We start from the raw sequence: 20,316 nt of genomic DNA on the forward strand, positions 1-20,316 counted from the left end.
TGCAGCTAGATCCATAGTTGCAGTGGAGGATGGCGCTTCACTTAAAGATGCCAATGACAGACAGATGGACCTTTGGTTAAAATCTGTCTATGAAGCTATAGGCGCGTCGTTTGCTCCGGCATTCGCAGCCGTATGGGCACTCCAGGCTATTTCAGCTGGCTTAGCAAAAGTGGATGCTATCATGCATCCAGCAGTGCCGCAAGTGGCGCACCTTACCACGCAGATGTCGGCGTTTGCGTCTTACGCTATCAATGCGGTCCTAGAATCTACCAGTCGCACCTCAATGGCGTCCGCCAATTCGGTAGTTTTGCGCAGAGCCTTGTGGTTAAAGGACTGGAAAGCAGATGCTGGTTCCAAAAAATGTTTAACCAGTTTGCCTTTGTCTAGAGAGAGACTGTTTGGCGAGCCATTGGCTGACATCATTAAGCAGTCCAAGGGTAAAGACTCCTCTTTACCACAACCCAGAACACCCAAACCTCAGCAGAAAAAGTGGCAGCAGAGGTTTCAGTCCTTTCGAGGTTCGGGCAAGACACCATTTACCTCGTCCAAAGGGACTCAGAGGACGCAAAGAAACTCAGATTCGTGGCGGACTCACACACGCCCCAAGAAAGCAAATGGAGGTACCGCTTCCAAAGCGGCTACCTCATGACTTCCAGCCCCCCCCCTCCGCATCGCCGGTCGGGGGCAGGCTCTCCCGCTTTTCCGGCATTTGGATGTCACAGGTCAAAGACCGGTGGGTGACGGACATTTTGTCTCGCGGGTACAGAATCGAGTTCAATTCTCGTCCTCCAGCTCGGTTCTTCAGAACCTCCCCACGTCCAGACCGAGCAGATGCTCTGCTGCAGGCGGTGGATTCCCTAAAAGCGGAAGGAGTGGTTATCCCAGTCCCTCCTCAGGAACAAGGGCAAGGGTTTTACTCCAATCTCTTTGTGGTTCCAAAAAAGGACGGCTCGTTCCGTCCTGTTCTGGACCTAAAACGGCTCAACAAACATGTGCACGCCAGGAGGTTCCGGATGGAAACCCTCCGCTCTGTCATTGCCTCAATGTCCAGAGGAGACTTCCTTGCCTCAATAGACATCAAAGATGCTTATCTCCACGTGCCAATTGCTACAGAACATCAACGTTTTCTACGTTTTGTGATAGGAGACGACCATTTTCAGTTCGTAGCTCTTCCATTTGGTCTGGCGACAGCCCCACGGGTCTTCACCAAGGTCATGGCGGCGGTGGTAGCAGTCTTGCACTCTCAGGGACACTCGGTGATTCCTTACCTAGACGACTTATTGGTCAAAGCTCCCTCTCGGGAGGCATGCCAACTCAGCCTGAATGCTACGCTGGAGACTCTACAGTCTTTCGGATGGATCATCAACTTTCCAAAGTCGATCCTATCACCGACTCAGTCACTAACGTATCTTGGCATGGAGTTTCATACTCTAGCAGCGATAGTGAAGCTTCCGCTGGACAAGCAGCGGTCACTACAGACAGGGGTGCAATCTCTCCTGCAGGGCCAGTTGCATCCCTTGCGGCGCCTCATGCATTTCCTAGGGAAGATGGTGGCAGCCATGGAAGCAGTTCCCTTTGCGCAGTTTCATCTGCGCCCACTTCAATGGGACATTCTCCGCCAATGGGACGGGAAGTCAACGTCCCTGGACAGGAAAGTCTCGCTTTCCCAGACGGCCAAAGACTCTCTACAATGGTGGCTCCTTCCCACATCATTGTCTCAGGGAAGATCCTTCCTGCCCCCATCCTGGGCAGTAGTCACGACAGATGCGAGTCTGTCAGGGTGGGGAGCAGTATTTCTCCACCACAGGGCTCAGGGGACGTGGACTCCGCAGGAGTCCACCCTTCAGATCAATGTTCTGGAGATCAGAGCAGTGTATCTTGCTCTACTGGCCTTCCAACAGTGGCTGGAAGGAAAGCAGATCCGAATCCAATCGGACAACTCCACAGCGGTGGCATACATCAACCACCAAGGAGGGACGCGCAGTCGGCAAGCCTTCCAAGAAGTCCGGCGCATTCTAATGTGGGTGGAGGACAGAGCATCCACCATATCCGCGGTTCACATCCCAGGCGTAGAAAACTGGGAAGCAGACTTCCTCAGTCGCCAGGGCATGGACGCAGGGGAATGGTCCCTTCACCCGGACGTGTTTCAGGAAATCTGTCGCCGCTGGGGAGTGCCGGACGTCGACCTAATGGCATCCCGGCACAACAACAAGGTCCCGGCATTCATGGCGAGGTCGCGCGATCAAAGAGCTCTGGCGGCAGACGCCTTGGTTCAAGATTGGTCGCAGTTTCAGCTCCCATACGTGTTTCCGCCTCTGGCGCTCTTGCCCAGAGTGCTACGCAAGATCAGATCCGAGTGCAGCCGCGTCATACTCGTCGCTCCAGACTGGCCGAGGAGGTCGTGGTATCCGGATCTGTGGCATCTCACGATCGGTCGACCGTGGTCACTGCCAGACCGACCAGACTTACTGTCCCAAGGGCCGTTTTTCCATCAGAATTCTGCGGCCCTGAACCTGACTGTGTGGCCATTGAGTCCTGGATCCTAGCATCTGCTGGATTATCTCAGGGAGTCATTGCCACAATGAGACAAGCTAGAAAGTCGAATTCGGCTAAGATCTACCACAGAACGTGGAAGATTTTCTTGTCCTGGTGCTCTGCTCAGGGAGTGTCTCCCTGGCCATTTGCATTGCCCAAGTTTCTTTCCTTCCTGCAATCGGGGTTAGAAAAGGGCTTGTCGCTCAGCTCCCTTAAAGGGCAAGTTTCGGCACTATCCGTGTTTTTTCAGAAGCGTCTAGCACGTCTTCCTAAGGTGCGCACGTTCCTGCAGGGGGTCTGTCATATTGTGCCCCCGTACAAGCGACCGTTAGATCCATGGGATCTGAACAGGGTACTAGTTGCTCTCCAGAAGCCGCCCTTCGAGCCTCTGAAGGAAGTTTCCTTTTCTCGGCTGTCGCAGAAAGTGGCGTTTCTTGTTGCAATCACATCGCTTCGGCGAGTGTCTGAGCTGGCAGCTCTGTCATCTAAGGCTCCCTTCCTGGTGTTCCACCAGGACAAGGTTGTGCTGCGCCCCATTCCGGAGTTTCTCCCTAAGGTCGTATCCTCTTTTCATCTTAATCAGGATATTTCCTTGCCTTCTTTTTGCCCTCATCCGGTTCACCGGTATGAAAAGGCCTTACGTTTGCTAGATCTGGTGAGAGCACTCAGAATCTACATTTCACGCACGGCGCCCATACGCCGTGCCGATGCACTTTTCGTCCTTGTCGCTGGTCCGCGCAAGGGGTTGCAGGCTTCTAAAGCCACCCTGGCTCGATGGATCAAAGAACCAATTCTAGAGGCCTACCGTTCTGCGGGGCTTCCGGTTCCTTCAGGGCTAAAAGCCCACTCCACCAGAGCCGTGGGTGCGTCCTGGGCATTACGTCACCAGGCTTCGGCTCAACAGGTGTGCCAGGCAGCTACCTGGTCCAGTCTGCACACTTTCACCAAGCATTATCAGGTGCATACCTATGCTTCGGCGGATGCCAGATTAGGTAGAAGAGTCCTGCAGGCGGCAGTGACACCCCCATAGGGGAGGGCTGTTTTGCAGCTCTAACATGAGGTATTTATTTACCCACCCAGGGACAGCTTTTGGACGTCCCAATCGTCTGGGTCTCCCAATAGAGCGCTGAAGAAGAAGGGAATTTTGTTACTTACCGTAAATTCCTTTTCTTCTAGCTCTTATTGGGAGACCCAGCACCCGCCCTGTTGTCCTTCGGGATGTTTTTTTGTTGTTTGCGGGTACACATGTTGTTCATGTTGAACGGTTTTTCAGTTCTCCGATGTTATTCGGAGTTAATTTGTTTAAACCAGTTATTGGCTTCCTCCTTCTTGCTTTGGCACTAAAACTGGAGAACCCGTGATACACGGGGGGGTATAGCCAGAGGGGGAGGGGCCTTGCACTTTTAATGTAGTGCTTTGTGTGGCCTCCAGAGGGCAGTAGCTATACCCCAATCGTCTGGGTCTCCCAATAAGAGCTAGAAGAAAAGGAATTTACGGTAAGTAACAAAATTCCCTTCATCTCAGCCATCAATAGGCTGTTGGATATTTCTCCCCCAGCCCCTTCAGCAGAAGAGGCGGCTGCGGAGCAGGAGAAGTTTCGTTTCCTTTATCCCAAGCGTAAATTGAGTGCTTTGTTGGATCACGCTGACTTCAGAGAATCAATCCAGAAGCACGACGCTCACCCAGAAAGGCGTTTCTCTAAACGATCTAAAGATACGCGTTTCCCTTTCCCCCCTGAGGTGGTCAAGCGCTGGACACAGTGTCCAAAGGTAGACCCCCCGATTTCCAAACTCGCAGCTAGGTCCATAGTTGCAGTGGAGGATGGCGCTTCACTTAAAGATGCCAATGACAGACAGATGGACCTTTGGTTAAAATCTGTCTATGAAGCTATCGGCGCGTCGTTTGCTCCGGCATTCGCAGCCGTATGGGCACTCCAGGCTATTTCAGCTGGCTTAGCAAAAGTGGATGCTATCATACATCCAGCAGTGCCGCAAGTGGCGCACCTTACCACGCAGATGTCGGCGTTTGCGTCTTACGCTATCAATGCGGTCCTAGAATCTACCAGTCGCACCTCAATGGCGTCCGCCAATTCGGTAGTTTTGCGCAGAGCCTTGTGGTTAAAGGACTGGAAAGCAGATGCTGGTTCCAAAAAATGTTTAACCAGTTTGCCTTTATCTAGAGATAGACTGTTTGGCGAGCCATTGGCTGATATCATTAAGCAGTCCAAGGGTAAAGACTCCTCTTTACCACAACCCAGAACAACCAAACCTCAGCAGAAAAAGTGGCAGCAGAGGTTTCAGTCCTTTCGAGGTTCGGGCAAGACACCATTTACCTCGTCCAAAGGGACTCAGAGGACGCAAAGAAACTCAGATTCGTGGCGGGCTCACACGCGCCCCAAGAAAGCAAATGGAGGTACCGCTTCCAAAGCGGCTACCTCATGACTTCCAGCCCCCTCCCTCCGCATCGCCGGTCGGGGGCAGGCTCTCCCGCTTTACCGGCATTTGGATGTCACAGGTCAAAGACCGGTGGGTGACGGACATTTTGTCTCGCGGGTACAGAATCGAGTTCAATTCTCGTCCTCCAGCTCGGTTCTTCAGAACCTCCCCACATCCAGACCGAGCAGATGCTCTGCTGCAGGCGGTGGACTCCCTAAGAGCGGAAGGAGTGGTGATCCCAGTCCCTCCTCAGGAACAAGGGCAAGGGTTTTACTCCAATCTCTTTGTGGTTCCAAAAAAGGACGGCTCGTTCCGTCCTGTTCTGGACCTAAAACGGCTCAACAAACATGTGCACGCCAGGAAGTTCCGGATGGAAACCCTGCGTTCTGTCATTGCCTCAATGTCCAGAGGAGACTTCCTTGCCTCAATAGACATCAAAGATGCTTATCTCCACGTGCCAATTGCTACAGAACATCAACGTTTTCTACGTTTTGTGATAGGAGACGACCATTTTCAGTTCGTAGCTCTGCCATTTGGTCTGGCAACAGCCCCACGGGTCTTCACCAAGGTCATGGCGGTGGTGGTAGCAGTCTTGCACTCTCAGGGACACTCGGTGATCCCTTACCTAGACGATTTATTGGTCAAAGCTCCCTCTCAAGAGGCATGTCAGCACAGCCTGAATGCTACGCTGGAGACCCTACAGTCTTTCGGATGGATCATCAACTTTCCAAAGTCGATCCTATCACCGACTCAATCACTAACGTATCTTGGCATGGAGTTTCATACTCTAGCAGCGATAGTGAAGCTTCCGCTGAACAAGCAGCGGTCACTACAGACAGGGGTGCAATCTCTTCTGCAGGGCCAGTCGCATCCCTTGCGGCGCCTCATGCATTTCCTAGGGAAGATGGTGGCAGCCATGGAAGCAGTTCCCTTTGCGCAGTTTCATCTGCGCCCACTTCAATGGGACATTCTCCGCCAATGGGACGGGAAGTCAACGTCCCTGGACAGGAAAGTCTCGCTTTCCCAGACGGCCAAGGACTCCCTACAATGGTGGCTCCTTCCCACCTCATTGTCTCAGGGAAGATCCTTCCTGCCCCCATCCTGGGCAGTAGTCACGACAGATGCGAGTCTGTCAGGGTGGGGAGCAGTATTTCTCCACCACAGGGCTCAGGGGACGTGGACTCCGCAGGAGTCCACCCTTCAGATCAATGTTCTAGAGATCAGAGCAGTGTATCTTGCTCTACTGGCCTTCCAACAGTGGCTGGAAGGAAAGCAGATCCGAATCCAATCGGACAACTCCACAGCGGTGGCATACATCAACCACCAAGGAGGGACGCGCAGTCGGCAAGCCTTCCAAGAAGTCCGGCGCATTCTAATGTGGGTGGAGGACAGAGCATCCACCATATCCGCGGTTCACATCCCAGGCGTAGAAAACTGGGAAGCAGACTTCCTCAGTCGCCAGGGCATGGACGCAGGGGAATGGTCCCTTCACCCGGACGTGTTTCAGGAAATCTGTCGCCGCTGGGGAGTGCCGGACGTCGACCTAATGGCATCCCGGCACAACAACAAGGTCCCGGCATTCATGGCGAGGTCGCGCGATCAAAGAGCTCTGGCGGCAGACGCCTTGGTTCAAGATTGGTCGCAGTTTCAGCTCCCATACGTGTTTCCGCCTCTGGCGCTCTTGCCCAGAGTGCTACGCAAGATCAGATCCGAGTGCAGCCGCATCATACTCGTCGCTCCAGACTGGCCGAGGAGGTCGTGGTATCCGGATCTGTGGCATCTCACGATCGGTCGACCGTGGTCACTGCCAGACCGACCAGACTTACTGTCCCAAGGGCCGTTTTTCCATCAGAATTCTGCGGCCCTGAACCTGACTGTGTGGCCATTGAGTCCTGGATCCTAGCATCTGCAGGATTATCTCAAGGAGTCGTTGCCACAATGAGACAAGCTAGAAAGTCGAATTCGGCTAAGATCTACCACAGAACGTGGAAGATTTTCTTATCCTGGTGCTCTGCTCAGGGAGTGTCTCCCTGGCCATTTGCATTGCCCAAGTTTCTTTCCTTCCTGCAATCGGGGTTAGAAAAGGGCTTGTCGCTCAGCTCCCTTAAAGGGCAAGTTTCGGCACTATCCGTGTTTTTTCAGAAGCGTCTAGCACGTCTTTCTAAGGTGCGCACGTTCCTGCAGGGGGTCTGTCATATTGTGCCCCCGTACAAGCGGCCGTTAGATCCATGGGATCTGAACAGGGTACTAGTTGCTCTCCAGAAGCCGCCCTTCGAGCCTCTGAAGGAAGTTTCCTTTTCTCGGCTGTCACAGAAAGTGGCGTTTCTTGTTGCGATCACATCGCTTCGGCGAGTGTCTGAGCTGGCAGCTCTGTCATCCAAGGCTCCCTTCCTGGTGTTCCACCAGGACAAGGTAGTGCTGCGCCCTATTCCGGAGTTTCTCCCTAAGGTCGTATCCTCTTTTCATCTTAATCAGGATATATCCTTGCCTTCTTTTTGTCCTCATCCGGTTCACCGGTATGAAAAGGACTTACGTTTGCTAGATCTGGTGAGAGCACTCAGAATCTACATTTCCCGCACGGCGCCCATGCGCCGTGCCGATGCACTTTTTGTCCTTGTCGCTGGTCCGCGCAAGGGGTTGCAGGCTTCTAAAGCCACCCTGGCTCGATGGATCAAAGAACCAATTCTAGAGGCCTACCGTTCTGCGGGGCTTCCGGTTCCTTCAGGGCTAAAAGCCCACTCAACCAGAGCCGTGGGTGCGTCCTGGGCATTACGTCACCAGGCTTCGGCTCAACAGGTGTGCCAGGCAGCTACCTGGTCCAGTCTGCACACTTTCACCAAGCATTATCAGGTGCATACCTATGCTTCGGCGGATGCCAGCTTAGGTAGAAGAGTCCTGCAGGCGGCAGTGACACCCCCGTAGGGGAGGGCTGTTTTGCAGCTCTAACATGAGGTATTTCTTTACCCACCCAGGGACAGCTTTTGGACGTCCCAATCGTCTGGGTCTCCCAATAGAGCGCTGAAGAAGAAGGGAATTTTGTTACTTACCGTAAATTCCTTTTCTTCTAGCTCTTATTGGGAGACCCAGCACCCGCCCTGTTGTCCTTCGGGATGTTTTTTTGTTGTTTGCGGGTACACATGTTGTTCATGTTGAACGGTTTTTCAGTTCTCCGATGTTATTCGGAGTTAATTTGTTTAAACCAGTTATTGGCTTCCTCCTTCTTGCTTTGGCACTAAAACTGGAGAACCCGTGATACCACGGGGGGGTATAGCCAGAGGGGGAGGGGCCTTGCACTTTTAATGTAGTGCTTTGTGTGGCCTCCAGAGGGCAGTAGCTATACCCCAATCGTCTGGGTCTCCCAATAAGAGCTAGAAGAAAAGGAATTTACGGTAAGTAACAAAATTCCCTTCTTCCCACCCATGGACTGCTTTGGAACGTCCCATGGTTTGGGTCTCCCATAAGGAACGATGAAGAAAAAGAGAATTTTGTTTACTTACCGTAAATTCTTTTTCTTATAGTTCCGACATGGGAGACCCAGCACCCTCCCTGTTGCCTGTTGGCAGTTTTTTGTTCCGTGTGTTTCACCGGCTGTTGTTAGTAGACAGAGTTCCGGTCTTTCCGAGTTTTACTCTATCTCTACTTATGGGTGGATGTCCTCCTTCAGCTTTTGCACTGAACTGGTTAGATTGTCATCCAGGGGGTGTATATAGCCCGGAGGGAGGAGCTACACGTTTGAGTGTAGTACTTTGTGTGTCCTCCGGAGGCAGAAGCTATACACCCATGGTTTGGGTCTCCCATGTCGGAACTATAAGAAAAAGAATTTACGGTAAGTAAACAAAATTCTCTTTTTAGACAGGTTATTAGATTTTAGTACTAGATCCAGTGTTTATGCCTTCAAACACTCGCTGGATAATTTCTTACGGTTTTTTTCTGGATCCAGCTCCTCCATAGTTTTGATTTTTTTGAACGCTTCTTCAGTGCCGCCATGTGACCACTAAACTACATATCCCACAACCACCTGCTTCTCCGGGTTCTTTTCCATGCACAGATAACATTAGTAACTCCTCCAATGCTCCTGGTGATGGGGGCAGAGATGACTGGAAGACATGGTAATATGTTAAAGAGTTAATCTCATCTCCAAGACCCTATCCCAATATGTAGTAGGTGTAACAATAATAATAATATTTAGAAATGTGGTATAGTTCTCCTGTTTCATTATGTCGCTTACCTCATGTGCAGGGCATTGCCGCTTAGGTATCCATGGTTATGACCATTAGCAACTAACTGTGACTAGATGTGTGGTCATAACCATGGATACCTAAGGTCCTGCAATGCTCTGCACATGAGATAAGCGACATAGTGAATGAGAAGAACTATACAACTATACTACATTTCTAATTGGAGGTAGTTGCTAATGTTGTTATTTCTACTACATATTAGGATAGTATCTTGGTGATGGGAAAAACCCTCTAATTCTGGTCTGTCCCTAACATCCTGTTTAAGGCTATGTCCGGACGCTGCAGAAAATCTATTAACAAAAAAATTGCACCTCGTGGCAGAAAAATATGCCTTGTACCAGAAAATGCCCATGCATGGTTTTTTTTTTTTTTTTTTTCTGTCTGAAATCAATGGCTGGAAGAGTTAAAAAAAAAAAAAAAAATATATATATATATATATATATATATATATATATATATATATATATTAAATATAAATAAATAAATAAAATATGATTGACAAAAACACACAAACAATTGACATGCTGCAGCTGTCAGCCAAAAACTGCAAATAAGAAAGCCGCGGAGACACCATCACGTGTTTCTCAACGCTGCCAGGAAACTAGCCAGGTCTTTCACCGGGAAGGAACAACCACGGGAAGGGCAGTCTCCAGTCAAGGAGACCACCTATACCAAACATGGTATCCATCCATGGTATCCATCCACAGACAGCCGTTTCGGGGTATTTGCCCCTCATCAGTGTGGAGTAGGAATCTGGCTAGTGGGGGCTGCAATGTTATGATGATCTCCCTAAGGTCAACTATGCTTGCTTAAGTAGCCTTTTACTAGGCATTGCCCCCACTAGCCTGATTCCTACTCCACGCTGATGAGGGGCAAATACCCCGAAACGGCTGTCTGTGGATGGATACCATGTTTGGTATAGGTGGTCTCCTTGACTGGAGACTGCCCTTCCCGTGGTTGTTCCTTCCCGGTGAAAGACCTGGCTAGTTTCCTGGCAGCGTTGAGAAACACGTGATGGTGTCTCCGCGGCTTTCTTATTTGCATACTTCCCAGGGGGCTTTGCTCTAGAATCACTGCGTTGAGAAACACGTGATGGTGTCTCCGCTGCTTTCTTATTTGCATACTTCCCAGGGGGCGTTGCTCTAGAATCACTGCGTTGAGAAACACGTGATGGTGTCTCCGCAGTGGATATGTTGATCTCCCTAAGGTCAACAATGCTTGCTTAAGTAGCCAAAAACTGCAGGCAAAAAAAATAGCAACCTGCGCACAGTATTTCTGACTTCTCATAGACTTTGCTGGGAGAAGGAAAGACATGCAGTTTTGGGCAACAAACTTCACCAAAAAAATGCAGATCAGAGTTTGTAATCCTCCATCTTCCAATTCTGTGTGTTTAATATATTCTTCCCTGTGTGTTCTCTCCTGGCTTCAATCTAAGTCTATATTGTTCAAAGTAACCAATCACAGCGCAGATTTCATTTCACTAGAGTGAGTTAAAATATTAAACCTGAGTTTTGATTGGTTGCTGTCAGCAGCGAGTACAGTTTCTCTTCTTAAACAGTATAGATAAAGGCCCAGTTGTATTTCTATTGTATTTATAGGTACGAATAGTCCATCATAACAAATGTGGCCAGAAATATTAATGCTTTCATGCGTAAATACACGGGTGATTTAGTGGTTGGTACTTCTGCTCTTGCTCTGCTTCGTCTGTCCACAGTTCAATAGCACCATTGGATTGGAAGGGAGCTGTTCCTCTGACAAAAGGGCGACCATGTCTACTCTTTGCAGTGAAAATGTTGCACTCATGACTGCACTGTCGAACTGTAAAATAAAAAATAGTAGATATCTACTGAGCATGTGCAACCTTTCATGAAAGCAAAACAGGATGTAACCATGGGCAACCATGTAGCTAATTCCTCCGACATGCAAAGTTTTAAGTGGGTGCTAAATGGAGCGAGCACTTCAGGAAATTGCATTTAATAATATATTTTAGATTTACAAGCTAAGAATGGTAGTGGGAATAACACGGCAATATGTTCTTTTCATTGCAGACGCAGTTAAACGTCGGACTTTGCCTGCGTGGATTCGTGAGGGTTTAGAGAAGATGGAAAGAGAAAAGCAGAAGAAATTGGAACGCGAGAGAATGGAACAGCAGCGTTCACAAATGAAAAAGGAAATAAAGGAGCAAGAAATGGAGGAGGGGGGTGATGGTCCACGTTTGCCACAAAAAAGCAAGTTTGTAAGTAGGACCCATTGCTGAGCATGCAAAAATCCAGCTAGTTAGCACTTGTGTTCAAGATAATTGACAAATCTGGTTACACCTATAAAATGGTGTACTTATTTTAAAATATTGTACACAAATTGCTGATGTACACTCTATATTTATTTTTATTTTTTTTAGGACAGTGATGAAGAGGAGGAAGATGATGATGATCATGATGATGGTGGTGGTGGTGATGATGATGAGTATGAAGATGATGAACAAGAAGAGGACAAAGTTAGTCCAAAAGTCAGCCGGAGTCCTTCTCCAGTGTTGCAGGAAGAGCATAGCGAGCCCGAAATAACTGAAGAGGAGAGAGCCTTTCAAATGGTACGTTTTACATGATGGCACAGTAGCCACAGAAGGGTAGATCTGACATTATATTGCTTTTCTTTGGCGCTCCATTGGGAGACCCAGACAATTGGGTGTATAGCTACTGCCTCCGGAGGCCACACAAAGCATTACACTTAAAAGTGTAAGGCCCCTCCCCTTCTGCCTATACACCCCCCGTGGGATCACGGTTCCTCAGTTTTCAAGCTTTGTGCCAAGGAGGTCAGACATCCACGCATAGCTCCACTGTTTAGTCAGCAGCAGCTGCTGACTATGTCGGATGGAAGAAAAGAGGGCCCTTACTTGGGCCCCCAGCATGCTCCCTTCTCACCCCACTTTGTGTCGGCGGTGTTTGTTAAGGTTGAGGTACCCATTGCGGGTACAGAGGCTGGAGCCCACATGCTGCATCCTTCCCCATCCCCCTTTGGGCTCTGGGTGAAGTGGGATTTACCGGTCTCCAGGCACAGAGACCGTGCTCCGTCCACAGCCCCTGGGGAATCTGCTGGATATGGAGCGGAGTATCGTCAGGGACAGGGCCCTGCTACACCAAGGTACTCTGTGTCCCAGCACAGACCGCGCACACACTGCAGCATTGCTGGGTGTGTTAGTGCGCCGGGGACAATAGCGCTGCTGCGCTTGTGCCACACTTCCACAGCTTGCTAAGGGAGTTTGTGTGTGGGGAACTGCCGCGCCAGCCCCTGCTGGCAGTTTTTACTGCGACGCGGCTGGGACTTGTGGTGCGCCGGGGACTTCCGCGCTGGCAGTGCATATTTGTCGGCCGCGCTTTTTACTAGAGTCCCCTTCCTTATGTGTTTCCACCTCTGGCTCTGTTGCCCAGAGTGCTGCGCAAGATCAGGTCCGACTGCCGCCGCGCCATCCTCGTCGCTCCAGACTGGCCAAGGAGGTCGTGGTACCCGGATCTGTGGCACCTCGCGGTAGGCCAACCGTGGGCACTACCAGACCGACCAGACTTGCTGTCTCAAGGGCCGTTTTTCCATCAGAATTCTGCGGCCCTGAACCTGACTGTGTGGCCATTGAGTCCTGGATCCTAGCGGGTTCAGGATTGTCTCAAGAGGTCATTGCCACCATGAGACAGGCCAGAAAACCTACCTCCGCCAAGATATACCACAGGACGTGGAAAATATTCTTGTCTTGGTGCTCTGCTCAGGGAGTCTCTCCCTGGCCATTTAGATTGCCTACTTTTCTTTCCTTCCTGCAATCCGGGTTGGAAAAAGGTTTGTCGCTCAGCTCCATCAAGGGGCAAGTCTCAGCGCTATCGGTATTTTTTCAGAAGCGCCTAGCACGACTTCCTCAGGTACGCACGTTCCTGCAAGGGGTCTGTCATATCGTCCCTCCTTACAAGCGGCCGTTAGAGCCCTGGGATCTGAACAGGGTTCTAATTGCTCTCCAGAAGCCGCCTTTCGAGCCTATGAGGGATGTTTCCCTTTCTCGCCTTTCACAGAAAGTGGCCTTTCTAGTAGCGGTCACGTCTCTTCGACGAGTGTCCGAGCTAGCAGCGCTGTCATGCAAATCTCCCTTCCTGGTGATTCACCAGGACAAGGTGGTTTTGCGCCCTATTCCGGAGTTTCTCCCTAAGGTGGTATCCCCGTTTCATCTTAATCAAGATATCTCCTTGCCTTCCTTGTGCCCTCATCCAGTTCATCAATGTGAAAAGGATTTGCATTTGTTGGATCTCGTGAGAGCGCTCAGGATCTACATTTCCCGCACGGCGCCCCTGCGCCGCTCGGATGCACTCTTTGTCCTTGTCGCTGGTCAGCGCAAAGGGTCGCAAGCTTCCAAATCCACCCTGGCTCGGTGGATCAAGGAACCAATTCTTGAAGCCTACCGTTCTGCTGGGCTTCCAGTTCCCTCAGGGCTGAAGGCCCATTCTACCAGAGCCGTGGGTGCGTCCTGGGCATTACGACACCAGGCTACGGCTCAGCAGGTGTGCCAGGCGGCTACATGGTCCAGTCTGCACACTTTTACCAAACACTATCAAGTGCATACCTACGCTTCGGCGGACGCCAGCCTAGGTAGACAAGTCCTTCAGGCGGCGACTGCCCACCTGTAGGGTAGGGCTGTCTTTATGGTCCTATCACGAGGAGTTATTATACCCACCCAGGGACTGCTTTTGGACGTCCCAATTGTCTGGGTCTCCCAATTAGGAGCGACAAAGAAGGGAATTTTGTTTACTTACCGTAAATTCCTTTTCTTCTAGCTCCAATTGGGAGACCCAGCACCCGCCCTGTTTGCTTAGGGATTTTTGTTTTTTCGGGTACACATGTTGTTCATGTTGAATGGTTTCGGTTCTCCGATGTTCCTTCGGATTGAATTTGTTCTTAAACCAGTTATTGGCTTTCCTCCTTCTTGCTTTGGCACTAAAACTGAGGAACCGTGATCCCACGGGGGGTGTATAGGCAGAAGGGGAGGGGCCTTACACTTTTAAGTGTAATGCTTTGTGTGGCCTCCGGAGGCAGTAGCTATACACCCAATTGTCTGGGTCTCCCAATTGGAGCTAGAAGAAAAGGAATTTACGGTAAGTAAACAAAATTCCCTTCTTTATCGCACTTGAGGGGGTAGTAATGGCTGAAAAACGGCAATTTTGATTTTTTTTTTCTTTGTTTTGGTTAATTTTAATACTTTGACTCAGCTGATGGCAATTAAAGGCTTCAGCAGAGTCCTTTCAGCTTGTCAGTCAGTCTGCACCACACAACAAGGCTTTAGTCTCTTTCTCTGCCCGGATCCTGATGAAGATATGAAGGGATGGCACGCCAAAGCATAGGCAAGGATCCAGGCAGAGGAGGGGAGTAATGTCTGATCTGAGCATGTGCGCTCCAAATGCTGTCACTCACTGAGATGTAGCCCACCTCCACCAATGACATGCGCTGCTCAGCTCCTCCAAATCTGGTCCGTAGATTGGTAGCAGCAGTGGCTGCATCACAACAGAGGAGGAAAGCAGTCACAAATAGATGAGCTTACAGAAGGAGGGCAGGTAATAAAAGTATATCCGAAGACTGATTATTAGGAAGCATTCTGTCATAAGAAAGGGAGTTACATTAGTAGTAGAAAAACTCGTTATTTTAAAACCTATATATACCGTATTTTTTGTTTTATAAGATGCACCCGAAATTTAGAGGGAAAAAGTTGGTTTTCTTTGTCGCTCCATTGGGAGACCCAGACAATTGGGGTGTATAGCTTCTGCCTCCGGGGGCCACACAAAGTATTACACTTTAAAAAGTGTAACCCCTCCCCTCTGCCTATACACCCTCCCGTGGATCACGGGCTCCTCAGTTTTATGCTTTGTGTGGAAGGAGGCACACATACACTCATGCATTCTCAACTTAGTTATGTCGGTTGGAAGAAAAGAGGGCCCCCGGCATGTTCCCTTCTCACCCCACTACGTCGGCGGTGTTGTTAAGGTTGAAGTACCCATTGAGGGTACAGAGGCTGGAGCCACATGCCGTCTCCTTCACCATCCCTTAAGCGGCTCTGGGAGAAGTGGGATCCTAAGCGGTCATCCATTTACTGGGACCGTGCTCCATCCGCAGCCCCTGTGGGAACCTGCCGGACCGGAGCCTCTTCAACCTCGGGGACCAGGCCCTGCAACTCAAAGGTACTCTGTGTCCCCATCGGGGACTGTGCAGGGAGCGCACCTTCTTCCCGGAAGCCGCGGCGGCTGCTGAATTCAGGAGGCCGGTGGACTTCCGCGCCGACCGTGCCTGCTTGTCGGGCGCGGTCTCAAATTTAGTCCCCGGCTTCATCGCGGCCTAGTCGCAAAAATCCCGCCCCCGGGCCTGCCTGTCAGGGGTAAGGGCGGGATTACCGACCTGACGTCGGATGTGAGGGCTGGGGCATCCTGCATGTTTCCTCCCCCCTCACTGATCACTGTAGGGACCCCAGATTCCCGCACTTTGCTGGCGCCGCCCACGGCTCCACTCCTCCCCTGAGAGCTCCGGCAGCCATTTTTTGGCATTCTGCCGGTGGAGGATTCTCAGTGAACAGCTCTGCAGCTCCGGGGGATCCAAGGCAGGGAATCTGGAGGACACACTCCGCTCGTTAGCGGTCGGTAAGCCACACCGGTCACCCGGTGCTGGTCCCCCTAGGGTGCCGGATTAGATACGTATATATCTATAGCTATGTGTTCGGTGGGCTGTATACCCCTTTCCCATATACCCTCAGTGATCGCTCTCCTAGGAGACAATAGCATGTCGTCCACAAGGAGCAAAGCTGCTAAGGCACAGGGTTTTTCTTTGTCGCTCCTAATTGGGAGACCCAGACAATTGGGTGTATAGCTACTGCCTCCGGAGGCCACACAAAGCACCACACTTAAAAGTGTAAGGCCCCTCCCCTTCTGGCTATACACCCTCCCGTGGGATCACGGGCTCCTCAGTTTTCATGCTTTGTGCGAAGGAGGCACACATACATGCATAGCTCCACTGTTTAGTCAGCAGCAGCTGCTGACTATGTCGGATGGAAGAAAAGAGGGCCATACTAGGGCCCCCAGCATGCTCCCTTCTCACCCCACTCTTTGTCGGCGGTGTTTGTTAAGGTTGAGGTACCCATTGCGGGTACGGAGGCTGGAGCCCACATGCTGCATCCTTCCCCATCCCCCTTCGGGCTCTGGGTGAAGTGGGATTTTACCGGTCTCCAGGCACTGAGACCGTGCTCCATCCACAGCCCCTGGTGACTCTGCTGGATATGGAGCTGAGTATCGTCAGGGACAGGCCCTGCTACGTCAAGGTACTCTGTATCCCCGTATATATCGCGCCCACACCGCAGCATTGCTGGGTGTGTTAGTGCGCCGGGGACAACAGCGCTGCGCGCTGGTGCCATTCCTATCTACAGCTCTGCTGAGAGGGGACATGTCTTTGAAACTGCCGCGCCGGCCGCTGTTGTCAGTTTTTTCGCTGCGGCGCGGCTGGGACTTGTGGTGCGCCGGGGACTTCCGCGCTGGCCGTGCATATATGACGGCCGCGCTTATTACTCGAGTCCCCGGCTTTTTGCGGCCTAGTTTCGGTTCGTTCCCGCCCCCAGGCCTGCCAGTCAGGGGAAGGGCGGGACGCTGTACAGAACGTCAGCACAGAGGGCTGGAGTCTGCTTTGCATACTCCAGCCCTCACACTGGGCACAGTGGGACGCCAGTTTCCCGCACTTTGTTTGAGGCACGCCCACAGTCCGCCCCTCTTCACAGGACGCCGGCAGCCATTCCTGTGTGCAGTCTGAGCTGGAGAGAGGAGACTGGGAGACCCAGACACGGGATTCTGGTGCTCACACACCCGCTTTTTAGCGGGCGGTAAGCTGCCCTCAAGGGCTGACCCCCACTGGTGCCGAAGTGTATATTTGTATTTTATGCTTGCAGCTATACATTGCACTGTACGGTCGCGGTGATTCTCTCCTATATACCCTCCTAGATTACTCAGAGGACACAACAGCATGTCGACCGCAAAAAGCAAAGGTGCCAGGCTTTCTATGCTGCTTGTACCGCATGTGGGGCTATTCTACCGGCAGGTTCCACTGATCCCCACTGTGTGCAGTGCTCGGCCCCTGTGGCACTTGCTCGGCCGGGGCCTCTGCTGGAGGTGACCCAGGCAGAACCTCCTGTGAATACTGTCCAGGTGACAGGGACGGAGTTTGCAGTTTTTGCTGACAGATTGTCTGTGACTATGACTAAAATTCTTGAAACATTGCAGTCTAGACCAGTAACTCAGGCCATGGGCACTGTTAACTCATTGCTCCCTGGTCCCCCTCAGTTGGAACAGCTCCGGGATCCGGGGGTGTCACTTACATCCCAGGGTGATGGCTCTGACACGGACGACAGTCCCAGACAGCCTAAACGAGCTCGCTATGAGCGGCCCTCGACTTCATCACACTGGTCAGGGTCCCAGCAGGACTCTCTGTATGATGAGGCGGAGGTAGCTGATCAGGATTCTGATCCTGAGACCGCTCTCAATTTGGATACACCTGACGGTGACGCCATAGTGAATGATCTTATAGCGTCCATCAATAAAATGTTGGACATTTCTCCCCCTGATCCTCTTGTAGAGGAGACAGCTTCACAGCAGGAGAAATTCCATTTCAGGTATCCCAAGCGTAAATTAAGTGTATTTCTGGACCACTCTGACTTTAGAGAAGCAATCCAGAAGCACCACGCTTATCCGGATAAGCGTTTTTCCAAACGGCTTAAGGATACACGTTATCCTTTTCCCCCTGACGTGGTCAAGGGCTGGACCCAGTGTCCCAAGGTGGATCCTCCAATCTCCAGGCTTGCAGCCAGATCCTTAGTTGCAGTGGAAGATGGGGCGGCACTTAAAGATGCCACTGACAGGCAGATGGAGCTCTGGTTAAAGTCCATCTATGAGGCTATCGGCGCGTCGTTTGCTCCAGCATTCGCAGCCGTATGGGCACTCCAAGCTATTTCAGCTGGTCTTACTCAGATTGACACGGTCACACGTACATCTGCTCCGCAGGTGGCATCCTTAACCTCTCAAATGTCTGCATTTGCGTCTTACGCGATTAATGCTGTTTTAGACTCTACGAGCCGTACGGCAGTGGCGTCCGCCAACTCCGTGGTTTTACGCAGAGCCTTGTGGTTAAGAGAATGGAAGGCAGATTCTGCTTCCAAAAAGTGTTTAACCAGTTTGCCTTTTTCTCGTGACCGACTGTTTGGTGAGCGCTTGGATGAAATCATTAAACACTCCAAGGGTAAAGATTCATCCTTACCTCAGCCCAGACAAAACAAACCCCAACAGAGAAGAGGACAGTCGGGGTTTCGGTCCTTTCGAGGCTCAGGCAGGTCCCAATTCTCCTCGTCCAAAAGGACTCAAAAGGATCAGAGGAGCTCAGATTCTTGGCGGACTCAGTCACGCCCAAAAAAGACAGCCGGAGGAACCGCTACCAAGGCGGCTTCCTCATGACTTTCGGCCTCCTCTCTCCGCATCCTCGGTCGGTGGCAGGCTCTCCCGCTTTGGCGACATTTGGCTGCCACAGGTCACAGACCGTTGGGTGAGAGACATTCTGTCTCACGGGTACAGGATAGAGTTCAGCTCTCGTCCTCCAACTCGCTTCTTCAGAACTTCTCCACCTCCCGACCGAGTCGATGCTCTGCTGCTAGCGGTGTCCACTCTAAAAGCGGAAGGAGTGGTGACCCCCGTCCCTCTTCAGGAACAGGGTCACGGTTTTTACTCCAACTTGTTTGTGGTGCCAAAAAAGGACGGGTCATTCTGTCCCGTTCTGGATCTAAAACTGCTCAACAAGCACGTAAAAACCAGGAGGTTCCGAATGGAATCCCTTCGCTCCGTCATCGCCTCAATGTCTCAAGGAGATTTCCTAGCATCTATAGACATCAAGGATGCTTATCTCCACGTGCCGATTGCTCCAGAGCACCAGCGTTTTCTACGCTTCGTTATAGGAGACGAACACCTTCAGTTCGTAGCTCTGCCTTTCGGGCTGGCGACAGCCCCACGTGTCTTCACCAAGGTCATGGCAGCAGTAGTAGCAGTCCTGCACTCTCAAGGTCACTCTGTGATCCCGTATTTGGACGATCTACTTGTCAAGGCACCCTCTCAAGAGGCATGCCAACACAGCCTGAACGTTGCGCTGGAGACTCTCCAGAGTTTCGGGTGGATCATCAACTTTTCAAAGTCAAATCTAACCCCGACCCAATCGCTAACATATCTTGGCATGGAGTTTCATACTCTCTCAGCGATAGTGAAGCTTCCGCTGGACAAACAGTGTTCACTACAGACAGGGGTGCAATCTCTCCTTCAAGGCCAGTCACACCCCTTGAGACGCCTCATGCACTTCCTAGGGAAGATGGTAGCAGCAATGGAAGCAGTCCCTTTCGCGCAGTTTCATCTCCGTCCACTACAATGGGACATTCTCCGCCAATGTGACGGGAAGTCGACGTCCCTCGACAGAGACGTCTCCCTTTCTCAGGCGGCCAAGGAATCTCTTCGGTGGTGGCTTCTTCCCACCGCTTTGTCGAAAGGAAAGTCATTTCTACCACCATCCTGGGAGGTAGTCACGACAGACGCGAGTCTATCGGGGTGGGGAGCAGTGTTTCTCCACCACAGGGCTCAAGGGACGTGGACTCAGGAAGAGTCCACCCTTCAGATCAATGTTCTGGAAATCAGAGCAGTGTATCTTGCCCTACAAGCCTTCCAGCAGTGGCTGGAAGGCAAGCAGATCCGAATTCAGTCGGACAACTCCACAGCGGTAGCGTACATCAACCACCAAGGTGGAACACGCAGTCGGCAAGCCTTCCAGGAAGTCCGGCGGATTCTGACGTGGGTGGAAGACACAGCATCCACCATATCCGCAGTTCACATCCCAGGCGTGGAAAACTGGGAAGCAGACTTCCTCAGTCGCCAGGGTATGGACCCAGGGGAATGGTCCCTTCACCCGGACGTGTTTCAGGAGATCTGTTGCCGCTGGGGGATGCCGGACGTCGACCTGATGGCGTCACGGCACAACAACAAGGTCCCGGCTTTCATGGCACGGTCTCACGATCACCGAGCTCTGGC

The 20,316-nt window shown here is 51.4% G+C and overlaps 1 protein-coding gene across 1 annotated transcript in view; it reads left to right on the forward strand.

Moving 5' to 3' along the window:
* PNISR (PNN interacting serine and arginine rich protein) overlaps positions 1-20,316 on the forward strand; it is a 95,189-nt gene that overhangs the window by 34,809 nt on the left and 40,064 nt on the right. Inside the window, exons 6-7 of the mRNA XM_075340104.1 lie at positions 11,257-11,444; positions 11,607-11,795. Coding sequence (XP_075196219.1) covers positions 11,257-11,444; positions 11,607-11,795 — 377 coding nt within the window. The remainder of the gene's footprint in view (positions 1-11,256; positions 11,445-11,606; positions 11,796-20,316) is intronic.

The sequence above is a fragment of the Anomaloglossus baeobatrachus genome, chromosome 3, assembly GCF_048569485.1.
Source record: "Anomaloglossus baeobatrachus isolate aAnoBae1 chromosome 3, aAnoBae1.hap1, whole genome shotgun sequence".
In the NCBI taxonomy this organism is placed as follows: domain Eukaryota; kingdom Metazoa; phylum Chordata; class Amphibia; order Anura; family Aromobatidae; genus Anomaloglossus; species Anomaloglossus baeobatrachus.